At 38.0% G+C, this 14,646-nt stretch overlaps 1 protein-coding gene across 2 annotated transcripts in view; it reads right to left on the reverse strand.

Moving 5' to 3' along the window:
- Positions 1–14,646, reverse strand: part of Sort1 (sortilin 1) — a 68,083-nt gene that overhangs the window by 40,467 nt on the left and 12,970 nt on the right. For both annotated transcript variants that reach the window (XM_015505095.2, XM_015505093.2), the window contains exons 2-3: positions 3,119–3,178; positions 1,724–1,797 (exon numbers count right to left, since the gene is read on the reverse strand). In XM_015505095.2, coding sequence (XP_015360581.2) covers positions 1,724–1,797; positions 3,119–3,178 — 134 coding nt within the window. The remainder of the gene's footprint in view (positions 1–1,723; positions 1,798–3,118; positions 3,179–14,646) is intronic.

Genomic DNA, 14,646 nt, shown 5'->3' on the forward strand with positions numbered 1-14,646 from the left:
GCCATCCATGGCCGTTGGCCATGCAGCAGCAAATAGCACCAAGTTCTTATTCCATGCCAGGCACTGCAGAGCACTCCTCACAACACTGAGGTGAGTATTATTACTGTCCTCCTTTTACAGAGGACAGAAAAGACTGAGGAGGTTAAAATGACTTGCCCAAGTTCACTCTGCTTGTAAATGACAATGCTGGGATTCAATCCCAGGCCTGCTTGCCAACGAAACTTGGCAACTTCCAGGTTGCTTCCCAAGACTAGATAGCCAAATGATGTAATATTAAAGGAGAAAATCAAGATAATAAGCTGTAAATAAACTAAGATTATACTCAGCTATTGAGTGCATTTCTTTCTTGATGTTAGAATTTCCAAATACTATATTATGATCATATTGCTTTTATAATGAAAGTTGGCAAGGAAAGCCATAACACGAGAAATTTCATAACAGCAAGGATTCTTAAATACTAGAAAGAGTTACTAAAGTTACACATATGCATTTTTTCCCTTCCCAAACAGGAGACTTTTCATCTGTCTGAAATGATAGAACTACTATTCTAAATGAATAAATAAAGTCACCTATTATAGACTTTTCTAGAACTAGGATTCCATATGTTGTCAATTCTATATCAAACAAATAAAAATATACTATTAGTCTAAAGATTATAGAGAATCCAAGGCTTTTATTCATTAACACTTATTGCCAGCTGACATGTCAGTCATTTGGTAGATGCTGGAGAACCTGGAAGTGGTCCAGAACCTTGCCTTCACAGAGCTTAGAGTAATTCAAGATGGCAGCTCCTTCTTGGTCGAAAGGTCTATCTGCCTATTTTAAGCCGATATTACTATGCTGAAGGGAAAAGAGCTCTGGCTCCAGACCCAGGAACTGCAGGCAAGGATCACACTTATTGGAGAGAGGAGGTTGGTTTACTTCAAAGCTTCAACATGGGTTCCCTCCCACCAGAAGACCAATAGTAAAATAAAGAACCCTTAGAAATAAACATGATTCCTGGAAGACACTCTGACACTGGGGTAGTTTCAGCATCATCTGCTGGGATGTCACGATTTCTTTAGGTCCCTAGGGGAAGGCGTTGGAAGGGAATGAAATTGACATAAATGAGAAGATAATTGGTGATTTGGGGAGTTAACTCTGGTATTTAGTCTTACCGTTGAGGAAAGAACCTATTATTTAACCATTCTGTACCTTGGAGGAGACAACTCTTATGTGAATGTTAACAGAACACGCGTTCCCACTGTCATTACTGGTGTGAACTCTAAAGCACCTTCTTATGTAGAAACAGCCACCTGACAATCTCCATCTACTATAGGAACAATCTGTCTAGGCCTTAAAATATTCCATATTGTTTAGAAGGTGCAATGAAAATTTTCATTTCAGGAATATAAAAATCATTGTTCATAATAAGTAGATGTATAAAAATCCATACTACCTCCTGCAAATAAGTAAATTAACAAATATGTAAATTAACATTCACACACATCTTCCTTTGTTGTTCTGCCCCTCAGGTGACCTAATCTCCTTGGCACCCTTTTCATATTTCCTTAGGTTGCTAAGTTGACAATAAAAAGTGTGCTGAGTGTGAACAGTCTGGTGAAAAATCAAGATGGCAAGAAGACCTAAATCAACATTAGATTCCACAGTGTCCAGAATGGGGAACTTGCACTCCCAATGTATTACTTAGTCAAATGCCCCTAATGTATGTTGGTCATCTCACCTTCGATATAGCTTGGACTGTTCAGAAGTAATAATTACCAGTGGTACATGGAAGGTAGTCAAGACTAGAATAACCTGGAGAGAAACAAAAGCATTTCATCAATGAGAGAGATATCCCAATTATATGCTGATATGTGACGGGATTAAACCACACCTGATAGGCTGCTGAAAGTCCTATTGTGTAGCAGCCTACATTCCAACATGTCCAAGAACCAAGAAGTACCAAGTTGCTAGGACTTACAATGCCTGGAGAAGTCCTACACTCATTTCTTTGGGATGATCCTCCTGGCCTACCCTTGAAGCAGTAAGGCAGAGCTACTCAAATATACATTACCACAAAGGAAGGATTTAACTACTTTGTATCCAAATTATCATAAAACATGGCAAGAACCATCTCTTTTTTTTTTTTTTTTTTACATCTATGGAGGCAAGAATACCATGGGTGCTGTCAGGCAACTGCACTATGTATATATAAGTCTCTTCTGTTCTTCCTATTAGTTCTCCACAAATTCTTTTTATACAAAAATATTTTTCTATAAAAAAATATGCATAAAAAAGAGATTCTGGACAGATCAGTACAGGAGTCTAAGGAGTCTCAAAAAGTGATATAATAAGAAAACTTGGAGATACCACATATCTTAGATAAATGGATAAATCATGGAAATTAGGGTCTAACAATTTTTAGAAGAAACTGAGACAAGTTTAAGGAAATTCTACTGGAAGCTTAAAAAATAATTAAGCTTCAATTTGCTTTCCAAAACCAAAATTTTATTTCTTTAGGCTTCTGATATAGCTATCATGTGCCTCCAAGTTATGATACATGCATTACTGGAACAACAGGAGGCATGTGACATGGACCTTCAGCGTACCTTCCTCATGGGAGACCAGCTGCACACCAGGAGGGAGAAAGTGTTGACTGATTGTCCTCCATCCCTCCAGTCCTGGCAGTGCCTCCTTTGTTGGCACAGGCAGAATGCATGGAGTTAAACAACCATGACCCACAGGTGCCACAGTCCTTCAATATAACTATGGGAAAGGACACATGAAAAATGCAGTTTGGAGGGAAAAATGCCACAGTATGTAATGTTCCCTTTTCTCTTTCTACACAGGGGCTTCCTTTCTTAGCACACAGCATTGTCTTTCCCCTTTCTTTTTCTTGCATCTTGATGGTAAGGAGCCACCAAAATCTACCTTCCTACTATGGAAGAAGGTAGTCTTAAGATGGTTCCAGTTCTAAAGCAAAACCAAAACAACTACAGCTTTCTGAAAGTCTGTCCTGTGAACATCTGCTCTGAGCCTGTGCTCTGCACTTTCAGAAAGTAATGATACTTAGCATTTAAGTCCCACAAGTCTATATCTTTTTGCCAGACTGAAATAGAATCAAAATGTTACTTACCCCACTGCTATCTCCAACCCAGGACAAGGATACTGAGCCCCTGAGATCATCAAACACATGCTATAAGGGGAAAAAAGAAATGAAATTCCTTTAGAAATGTCATCCTCTCCCCTTCAATTTTTGACTTCCTTAAATAATTCAGAACTTTACCACTGTTCAGAGTAATTAAGTTCATAATTATAAGGAGACATGGATTTCCAGAACAAAATTTGGGAGAGATGGGATTTAATTATTATTATTATTATTATTTTTTAATATTTATTTTTTAGTTTTCGGCGGACACAACATCTTTGTTTTTTTTTGTATGTGGTGCTGAGGATCGAACCCGGGCTGCACGCATGCCAGGCGAGCGCGCTACCGCTTGAGCCACATCCCCAGCCCGGATTTAATTATTTAACCTGAATCACAAATAGCTTGGAAATTTAAATTCTCTCTCACACAAAGTAAGCCAAGCAGATGAGTTTTCTTCACTGCACCAGATGGGGAGATGGGATAATCTAATTGCTTTTTCCACCAGAACTAAATATAAAGATATGGTAAAGTATTCTTAGGATGCTTTAAAACAAGAGATAGAGCCCACATTGACAGACATAATTATAACCCAATCAACATAATTTAAATTTTTCTAGGCCATCTTCACAGTATAACTGAATAGTTAGTAGCTGCATTCCTTTTGCTTCCAGTCTAACACCAAAATAACAAGAGGTAAAAGCAAATGGCCTTGTTTTTAGTCAATAGTAATATTAATAAAATAATAATAATAATAAACTTTACTAGAGCTGTGGTAGAAGACAGGAGGCAAAAAAGAGATAGTGTATTGTCCAAAATATGGTGCATTCATTAAAATACTTGTAATCATCACTGAGGTGCTTTTGAGTTTTTTCCCAATGTATAAAATTATATATATATATAATTTATAGAAAACAGACAATTATAAGGAGGTATAACAAATGAAGCATTGTTCATAATCCTACCACACAGAGAGATTTCAGGTTAACATAGTACGTATGGTCTTCTAGTCTATATCCTTTTTTTAACTTATAAAAAAATAAAATTCCAATGAGACAGTAGCTTCACTTGATAAAAATGTCCACCAAACAGAAATTATATACTATATAGTATAGTGTATATATCAAAAAGTGAAGGCCCCTGCCCAAGCCCTGTTCCTATTAATAATTTAGTATACATTTCTATTAAATGTTGGTAATTATGCTTTTTTATTAAGACTTATGTCTCAGGATCTTAAATCTTAAATATGTCCTGCCTTCCCAAACATGAGAAGCTCATTACAAGCATAGCATGTAACTTTATATTTCTTGGTACTCTCTATGTCTATCATAGGGATACTCTGCACACTCAATAAGCATTTGTAGAAAATGATTATACTATATCCTTCCCAAACCACAAACTCAATCTCAAAATAGAACATGTCTATAAATGGTGGGATACCAGCTACTTGGTCACCCAAACCACCAATCCCAACAAAGAAGTGTGAAAAGACAGAACTCAAAACATGAACTGTTTTGCTTATCTTCTGATTTTCTCTTGTGGTCCTCCTCAGTTCACCTAAGCTATTCCCCTCCAAGTAGGAAGTGCCTTTGAGGTCAAAAGACCCTCTTACACAATTTTTGCAAGTAGCACCACTAGTGTCTCTCATAGGGTTTGCTGAATAAATACTGGTTAACTCTCAAATGCTCAGGCAGAGCTTCTCATAGTCTCTGTAGGACAGAAGGGCTATTCATACATGTAGGCTTGCCAAGCATCTAAGAAGTAGGGTTGCTAGAGACTCTTGGAACCAAAGCTTACACACTGACACAGCAGTGTGTTTTGTAAGATTTTACACAAAGCAAGACCGCATGTTCTCTTGAGCAAGGAGACAGTGTCTGAAATTACATCAATGAGTTTCTTGGGGAAAAGCAGAAAACATCCAGAGCTACCACAAGCTCTAGACAGACCACATGTTCTAGCAGTTATGTAAACATGGGTTATTTTTCCACAGAAGGTTCTGGTCGTAAAACTAGCTAGGATGAATAAAAAATTCCATCATCCATGGTTCTTGAGCTCTTGGTTGTCTTGACCAGTCTACAATATAATCTGTCTTGAGTCAATGAAGGCCTGCACCTCTTACTTTTCAAGTAATGCTCCTCAGACCTGACCTCGTCAGTGCACACTTAAATTACCCAAATTTTCCAACTGATCAGTCATACAACAAGCATTACTGGATGTCACTAGCAATCATCTGCCTCACCTTAACAACTGAGATGATAATTGATCTCATTCATCACCCAAAGAGTCCCTCTAGATATGTAGAACAGACTTATTAATTGCAATTGTGGTTTTCTGCTACCCTTGACCTTCTGTACCATCCCCTCCATTAACCAATTAACATTTGCTTTTGAAAATGTAGGAACTCATTTTTAAAAGATTTATCTACCTAGAGTAAATGTAGCTGGCTTGTTATATTTCAATCTCTAACACACTTATACTTCTGAAAGTAAAAGAGAAAATGAAATCAGAACAGTATGACCAAAGCTCAAATGGAAAAAAGGTTATGTGGGAAGAAGATATATCCACAAGAGTTGGGGGATCAAGAGTACAGAGTCAATCCTCCCTATTGGATAGGAGAAGGAACAGGTATCCAGGAAAGGGTGGACAACATTCTCATGGTTAGGAGACAGAATTCACAAGCGTCAGCAAAAGTCCATCCGTTCTGATCCCGAGTTGTTTATCATCTTTAACACAATGTGCATTTGTCTCTCTACATTCCAGCATCATTTTATATCTTTCAAAAACTTTATTTTAATTATAGCAACAAGAACCCTATCTGACCCTCACTAGACCTGAAGCTCATCTGGTTCAGGGATGGAGCCTATACATTTTTGCAATAACATACAGCATCATGTACCACAGGCACTCAAAAAATATTGAATCCATTTTTTAAAAGAACTATTTGGGAAGTCCTGAAAAGGAAGATGAAGTGAAAAACTATAACCAGACCCGCTTAATTTCCTCATGACAGAAATGAGTATAAAATTTAAATGCTCTGTTCTGGGAGAAATTTTGCTTCTGGCCAAGATGGAGCAGCAGGGATCAAATTTACCCTCCTACATGAAACAAGGAGAACACAGAGAACAGAAGCCAGGTGCAGTGGTGCATACCTTTAATCCCAGCTATGTGGGAGGCTGAGGTAGGAAGACTGTGAGTTCAAAGCCAGTCTTAGCAACTTATTATACCTGTGGAAAAATTTTAAAAATGATAAAAAGGGTTGGAGATAAATCTCCATGTAAGAGTGTCCCTGGGTTCAATCCCCAGCAACCCCCTCTACACACATAAAAGAAAAAGGAAAAAAACAACAACAACAACAACAAAATTACATGAAACAAGTTTTCAAGACACTGAACAACAAGCAATGAAGACAATGATCCCTGGAAGATAGGAAACAGTATAAGAGGACCCTAGAACTGCCCCTGCTTACTATCTGCTGAGAATTTCTAGGTCACAGTGCAGGGAAGAGACATCTAGGCAGAGCGCAGAAGTCTCCCTATAGTGGTGAAATAAAACTAGCGTAGGGAAGCCAAAGAGGTCAGAGTTCACAGAATAGAAGACTAGAGAAGAGAATTGCACAGAAAGAGAACCTTGCACAATCACAGAGGGGGTGCTATGGGTTGAATGTGTTCTCCAAGAATATATATGTGTTGGAAACTTAATCTCCCAATTCATATGACATTTGGAGACAGGGCCTTTGGTAGGTATGGAACCTAGATTAGACCCTGAAGATGGAACTCCATGATGGCATTAGTAATTTTAAAAGAAGAGGAGGGACCCCAGCTCACACACTTGCTCTGTCTCGCCGTGTGATGCCCTCTGCCACCTTATGATGCAGCAAGAAGCCCTCACCAGATGCCAGTGCCATGCTCTTGGACTTCCCAGCTGACAAATGTGAGCTAAATAAACCGCTATCTCTAGTCTTTATAATTACCCAGCACATGGTATTCACTTTTAGCGACAGAAAACTGAGACAGGGGGACTCCCCAATCATCTAAAAAAGGATCCTGCTGAGTACTGTAAGCACATACATGTGAGGAAACTACCTGAGGCCTGGGAAAGAATCACCTTGACGGGATTAGAGAGAAAAGTATCTGGACCTAACAAAGGACCACAATGATTCCTGTTCCCAACAAGCACAGTTATAAAAACCTCATATTTCAAGGGAATTGAGTAGAGTACTCAGAAATGTTTGCCCTAGAAGTAAAGAAAAATTAATTCTAGACTAAATGCTGTTCTGGTCCTGCTTTAAAAAGTTTAAAAGCAAAACCAAAAAGAAACTGCTTCCAAGTAACATAACTGTGTTCCAGAACAAAGTTCAAAAATATTTATAAGAATACTAAAATATCTAGCACTCAACAAGATGAAATTCACAATGTCCAACATTAAATTTAAAAAATCAGGGGCTGGGGTTGTGGCTTAGCAGTAGAGCGCTTGCCTAGCACGTGCGGGGCCCTGGGTTTGATCCTCAGCACCACATATAAATAAAATAAAGGTACTTTGTCCAACTAAAAAATAAATATTAAAAAAAATCACTCAGTATGCAAGAAACAATAAAACAGGACTCACAATACAGAAAAAAATCTATCAAACTGACTCAGAAATAACACAAATAATAGAACTAGTAGACAAGAACTTCAAAACAGTTATAACTGTGCTCCATATGTTAAAAATTAAAGAATAGATTGAGTTTGTTAAATAAAGACATGAAAGTGGACCCACATTGGACTTGCAGAAATGAGAATTACAATGTCTGAGATGAAAAATACAACGGAATAGGATTAGCAGGAGATCAGACACTAAAGGATGGATTAGGAACTTGAAGAATACCAATGAAAACTATTTAAAGTGAAACTGAAAAAATAACAGAGTATTATTAAGCTGTATAAAAATTTCAAACTAATGCACACATGCACACACAATTGTAGGAGACTGGGGTAGCAGGGACCAAAAAAATGAAGAAATAGTAGCCAAAAGTTTCCCAAATTTGATGAAAAATATAAAGCCAGAGACCCAAGAAGCTCACAAACCCCAAGCTCCAGCAACATGATAAACAAGGCTCATCACATTTTAAAATGTGTGAAACTAGCCATAGACAAAAAAAACCCCCAAACCTCTGGAAGATGTTCACATACAGGGGAGCTAAGGGGCAGTGGACTTTTCCTCAGAAATAATGCAAGTCAGCAGAGAATGCAGAGCCGAGCCTGGTGTTAAGCACCTATCTTCCCAGCTACTCAACAGACCAAGACAGGAGGATTGATAGAGCAATCATCCAGTGAAATCTTTAAAAAATGCAGGTTTCAAAAAAGAAAAGTTCTGGGGCTGGGATTGTGGCTCAGTGGTAGAATGCTGGCCTAGCATGTGCAAGGCCCTGGGTTCGATCCTCGGCAACACATAAAAACAAATAAAATAAAGGTATTGTGTCCAACTATAACTAAAAAATAAATATTAAAAAAAAAGTTCTGTTCTTTTGAATTTGTCCATTATTCCTCAGAATTGCATGTTGGAGGTTTCTTTTTGAAGCCACAATGGAGGGCCTACCCAGTGCAAAAGATCTGAAGGACAGCTCAAGTCCAGTCTTTCTGTAAAAACAAACTTTCTAGTCCCTAACTATGACAGCTCAAAGTGGTCCCCTCTTCCTAGGTTATTATTCTCCAGCATTTTCCCCCCGGAGCTGGGACTGAATCCGGGCCCTTGCACATGCTAGGCAAGTGTTCACCACTGAGCTACCTTCTCAGCCCTATGCTATGAATTCTTAATGGCAGACACATAATGTGGTATAGTCATCAGGTTTAGCACAAGGCCTTAAACATTTTTAAGTGCTCCACAAACATCTCCATAAAAGTCTACAGTACTCACAAATCCCTGCTATCAACATTATTGATCTGTATATAATCTTCCTTTTACCATAGTTACCATGGTGTCAGTAAATAATGGCTGAATAGGGTTTATTTCTTTGCCCTTGGAGCCAGTCAAAACACTGTTAAATGCTAGTATGTGTTCTTGGGTGTTCACCCATACAGTGATGACTTAATTCCTCTCCTTCCCACCATACTTACCATCAACTCTATATAGTTAAAAACTGCCAAAGATTCCTTAAATACAAAGGTGTCTAGAGGCCTTGGCCAGGAGTAGACTATACAGAAGAGGAATTCAAATATTTGAGTATGAAGAAATAAGATCTGTATACTGAGACTCAAGCAGAGCTTACAGAGGTGGGAGCAGATGGTGGTAGAAGGTAGTTGTTCAGGTAGAACAGGAACATATAGGCAAGTATTTTAGAAAATTTCAAAGGGTAACACAAATAAAATTTTATTAATATTGCCAACTAGCAAAGTGTTAAGTATATAGTAGATTCTATTAAAAAGTTGTTAAAATAAATAAAAATTTCAAGAGCAGGATAAACAAAGTTGAGGTTGAAATAGAAGGAAAATAAAAATAGAAAAAAAGAAACATGTTTGGCACTATTTCTGCTTCAAAGACCCAAAGAAAGCTGAGATGAGGCCACAGGATCACTTACTCAAGACAGGGCCAGTTTACAACAGTACACTAAGCTGAACACAATCAACCGGCTGGTTCAATTGTTCTAATCAAGGCAAAGTAAGAAGAACAAAAGAAATATGAGCAGAGTACACACTTTGTGGTTAGAAAAAATTCAAATGCAGAATAATCTCTCCAGGAGGGGAAAACTCAAAACCTCTTACACAATATTACCAGTGACTTTTCACAGTATTAAAATACTATTCCAAATAAAACCGTATAAGAGTAGGGGAGTTCAGCAAGCAGAGGTAGAGTGGATGTCTGTATTTCAAACGCTGTTATTAAAAATGTTAAGAGGACAACCGAGGGGCTGGGGTTGTGACTCAGTGGTAGAGTGCTCACCTGACACACATGAGGCCCTGGGCTTGATCCTCAATACCACATAAAAATAAATAAATAAAGTAAAGGCATTGTGTCCTTCTACCCCCACCCCCCAAAAAATTAGAGGAAAAACAAAGATAACTGAAATGGGGAGTGTAAGAAGAGTTGAGAACATATCTATTTGGTCAGTCAGCCACATGTATGATCTAAAGCCAAGTCAAAATTAAAGGAAACTAGGTAAATGTTCTGTTTCTCAGGTTAACAGTCCAAAAACCAGTATCCAGAGAGGCCAAAGAGCAAATATGGTAATTCAGATTACTTAACCATACTTTAGAGTAGGATGCTCAGAAACCAAAAAGTTTAAGACCATCTAGGTAAAATATCAGCTTGATTCTTTCTGGAGCACATGAGCATGAAACTACTGCAGCTTCTAGAAAGATTTATTAATCTCCTGACACAGTTACTGGCATGGAAATAGACAAGACAGATCAATGGAACAAATCAGAGTCCAGGAAAGAGCAAGATTTCTTTTAGCATATGACAAAGCTAGCACTTACAGACAGTGGTGAGGGAGTGTTGGAAAAACCGGTTATTTGCAGAGGAAAAAAGCCAAATTCCTAACTTCTTTCTTAACCCCACTCTCAAATACATTTCAGATAGAGCAAAGAGTTAAATGTTATGTTACATTATAAAAATACTAGTACTATAAGTGAATATTTTAATAATCTTAGAACAAGAAGACCTTTACAAAAAATGATCTTAAAAAACCAGAACCCATAATATAAGAATATAAGGATTTTCTTTGATTATTATAAAAAATTAAATAGCAACATACCAGAGAGGGGGAAAAAACTTAAAAAATCATTTGCCACACAGCAAAGGGTTAATACTTAAAGAGTTTTCAAATCAATAATTAAAAAAAAAGACAGGTCTTTGAAAATAGGCAAAGGCATAAGCAAGCAACTTATAAAAGGATACAGAAATGGACAATAAAATATGAAAAGCCACAGGATCTCATTCGTAATCAAAGAAAAATAATGTGATGACATTTTCACCTTTCAGACTGACAAAGATTTTTTAAAATTGATAAAATGTGTCTGGTGAGGATGTGAGACCAGAGCACCTTCTGGCACGGTGGATGGGAGTAGCTAAACTGACAAAGGTTTTCTGGAAAGCTATTTGGTGTCACAAACTAGGACCAAGACGTTCATGCCATGTGACTCAGTAATCCCACCCTTGGGAATTTATCCTAAGGGGATAATAACACACCTTTAAAAAGATGTCATGTGTGATGTTTAGCAGCTAACAGTTACTGAGCATCTCTCCTTATCATCTTCTGTACCAATGACCTGACACACTATCACTTATCCACCTAACAACCCATGAGATTTTACTAGATCCATATATTATAGGGGAAGAATGTAAGATTTGTCAAACGTTATGTCATAAACCAGTATACAAGGTGCTACTGAAAATGTTCCAGGGGTTTACTAACATGGAAAGACACATAACACGGAGCAAAAATCAGGTTCTAGGATAGCATGTAAAATCATATGAATCTCTATGATTAAAAAGGTATTTTCAGGGGCTGGGGATGTGGCTCAAGCGGTAGTGCGCTCGCCTGGCATGCGTGCGGCCCGGGTTCGATCCTCAGCACCACATACAAACAAAGATGTTGTGTCCGCTGAAAACTAAAAAATAAATATTAAAAAAAATATCTCTCTCCTCTCTCTCTCTTTTAAAAAAAAAAAAAGTATTTGGAGGGATACTTGTCAAAATATTAACAACAGCTATCTCTAATGAGAATTTATGGAGATGCATTCTTCTTTACAGTTTTCCGGACAGTGCACGAAATACTCTCAGCCCACCTCCTCCAATTAGCAGAAATCTTTTGAACCACATCCCTAGACCTTTTTATTTTTAATTTTGAGATGGTATCTAAGTTGCTTAGGGCCTCACTAAGTTGCTGTGGCTCGCTTGGAACTTGTGATCCTCCTGCCTCAGCCTCCTAAGCCATTGAGATTATAGGCATGCAGGATCATGCCCAGCTAGCAGGAATCATTTTTAAAACAAAACTGTAAGTAAGATAATTTTAATTAAAAACATATGGAAAAGTTTACATGAAAGGGTGAGAAAAAAAAAAAGACCAAGTTAGTTTCTTCTTCTTTATATTAGAAAACAGAAGGTTATAGGATAAGTCAGAGAGCCCTTGCCATGCTGGGCCACAGGAACAAAAGTTTTCTTGATTTGAGGGCGACTCCTCAATGCCACATCCTAACTTCATCATCCTCTGATTCACTTTTCAGAGTCACTTTCAGAGCCTTTTGTTTATCACTTGCTGAAAGGTGATTTCCAGGGTCGCAATAGCTCCCCCAATAGGAGAATTCTGGGTTGACATTTGCAGTCACCATCTGACTGTTAAACAGGTTTTTAGGAACTCATCTTAGAAAGGAGGGGATAGTTTGTATTTCCCTCTCTGAAGTAAATCCACCTGGAGAGAGAATGATAGCAGGATTCACCCACCCACTTATTGCATGCCATCATAATGCAGAACCACCACACACTTTAGACTCTGAATTAACACAATATCCAGTTCAGCCATCAGGTGGATGGATAACCCCTAGTTCTGTCCAGAAATGAAGAAAAGCCACAAAGCACAACATTCTTCACAAAAATAACTTTGTCTCCACCCCTAATTAAACTAGATGCTTAATTAAATTACTGTTACTATAAGCTTAGAGAACTGTGAGTTGGACCCAAAAGCCAATGTAGTTGGGAAAAAGCTCAGTCATGAGAAACCTGTGTCTATCTTCAGTTACACACTTGATCAACAGTAAAATACTGAAAGAACTTACAATGGCACAATGGAGCATCAGTTTTCCCATGGCAGGTCGCAAGTTAAAAGCTACTTGCAAAAAACCCCACTATCTCACCCTCAGGAGCAGCCTCTCTGAACCCACAAGGTCCTTTATCTCCTTATATCCAATGGCACAGTGTTTCACAGAACCTATCACACCCTTCTGTGTACTTTAAATCATCTTCAGATTACACCAAATACAATGTAAGCACTGTGTATGTAGTTATTACACTATGTTGCTTAGGTTATAATGACAAGAAAAAAGTCCATGCCTGCTAGGCATAGATGTAATTTTTTTTTCCTGAGTACTTGCAATTCAAAATTGGTTGAATCTATAAATGTAACCCACAGATACAAAGGATCAACAGTATGCCTGTGCACCTAACATGTGCTGGACCCTACCTGGGGCACAGGGAAATGGCAGTGATAATGGATGCTCTGCGCACATGGAGATTATACTATTATAAACAGTCTTCTTTTATGCAGAAGTCTAAACATTAAGGCTGTACATGCTAGACATTTAATTGATTAAAGAGCCTAGCAACTGGGGGGAAAGGCTTAAAAAGAGCATAAAGCCTACTCCAGTAACTAACTGGTTAGGAAGCCAGCACACATCATTTTCTCTCTTGGGAATCCATTTCCTCAGGAGTAAAAATGAATTATGCTCCTTCACTCATGGAAATAATAAGAATCAAATCAAACAGCATACAGAGGCAAGGAAGGCACTGGTGATTCCATGAAGACTGAGAATCCAGGATTGGGCTTCCAAACTCCAACTGGGTGATACAGAGACAGGATACAGTGATGTGCAGAAGATGTCTGGAATACAACACGGGCAATGCTTTTACAGGCAGGAAGAGAATCTTAACAGAGTACAGTTCTGTTAAATAAGGCGCTGCTAGCTAGGATCATAAAACATGAGCCAAAAATAAGATCACAAATGTTCCAGTTCTCATGGAGACTATTCTTAGAAATGAAAAGCTAAACATAAAAAAGTACAAGTTTTCAAATCTATTCAATTATTTAGTGTTTTCTCAGAGGCAGGATGATACAGAGGAGAATACTGGGCTAATAATCAGTCAGCCTGAATTTTATTTCCAGCTCTGCCAAAAGCTATGTGAACTCAGGCGGTGCAATCTAACATCAAAGTGGGGGAGGGGACCGCATTAACAATCTTTCTGGTACCTCTAAGCTTTAAAATTCTATGACTCATCAATAATTTAGTCATTTGGTTTGTTTTTCCACTGCTGTTTATCTGTTTTTTAAAGAACAACAAACCAGCTCCCTGTTCCACAATACACATTTTACAACAGCAGCCCCATTATCTAGACATCTCAGCAACCTGGACACATGCTAAGGAAGCAATGGGGACTTCTGATGCAGCATTAGTATGCATTATAAACCTGTGCACTCGACCTCTAAGAGGAACTTGCACACCAGCACTCTAATTCAATTTTCTAAGCTTGTGAGAGTTGTGGTTTGTTAAAAATCTGCTTTCTTAGCTTACAGAGGAAACAAGTCATATTTGGGGAATGATGTATCTAGAGACACATAGAATTGTGGTTTCTGTAGAACAACAACAACAAAAAAAGTGAACTTAAGTAAGCAGACAATGGTGCTGAGCTTATAAAAATGGGTCATTGAAAACAGAAGAAAATAGCCCCATGTATCTGGATGGTGTTGTAGGCATTAAATGCCATAAAACATTAAAATAATTTGAGTCATGGTGAAGCATAATTTAATCTCTTCTTAATGATCCAGGGTC

The sequence above is a fragment of the Marmota marmota genome, unplaced genomic scaffold (genome assembly GCF_001458135.2).
Source record: "Marmota marmota marmota unplaced genomic scaffold, marMar, whole genome shotgun sequence".
In the NCBI taxonomy this organism is placed as follows: domain Eukaryota; kingdom Metazoa; phylum Chordata; class Mammalia; order Rodentia; family Sciuridae; genus Marmota; species Marmota marmota.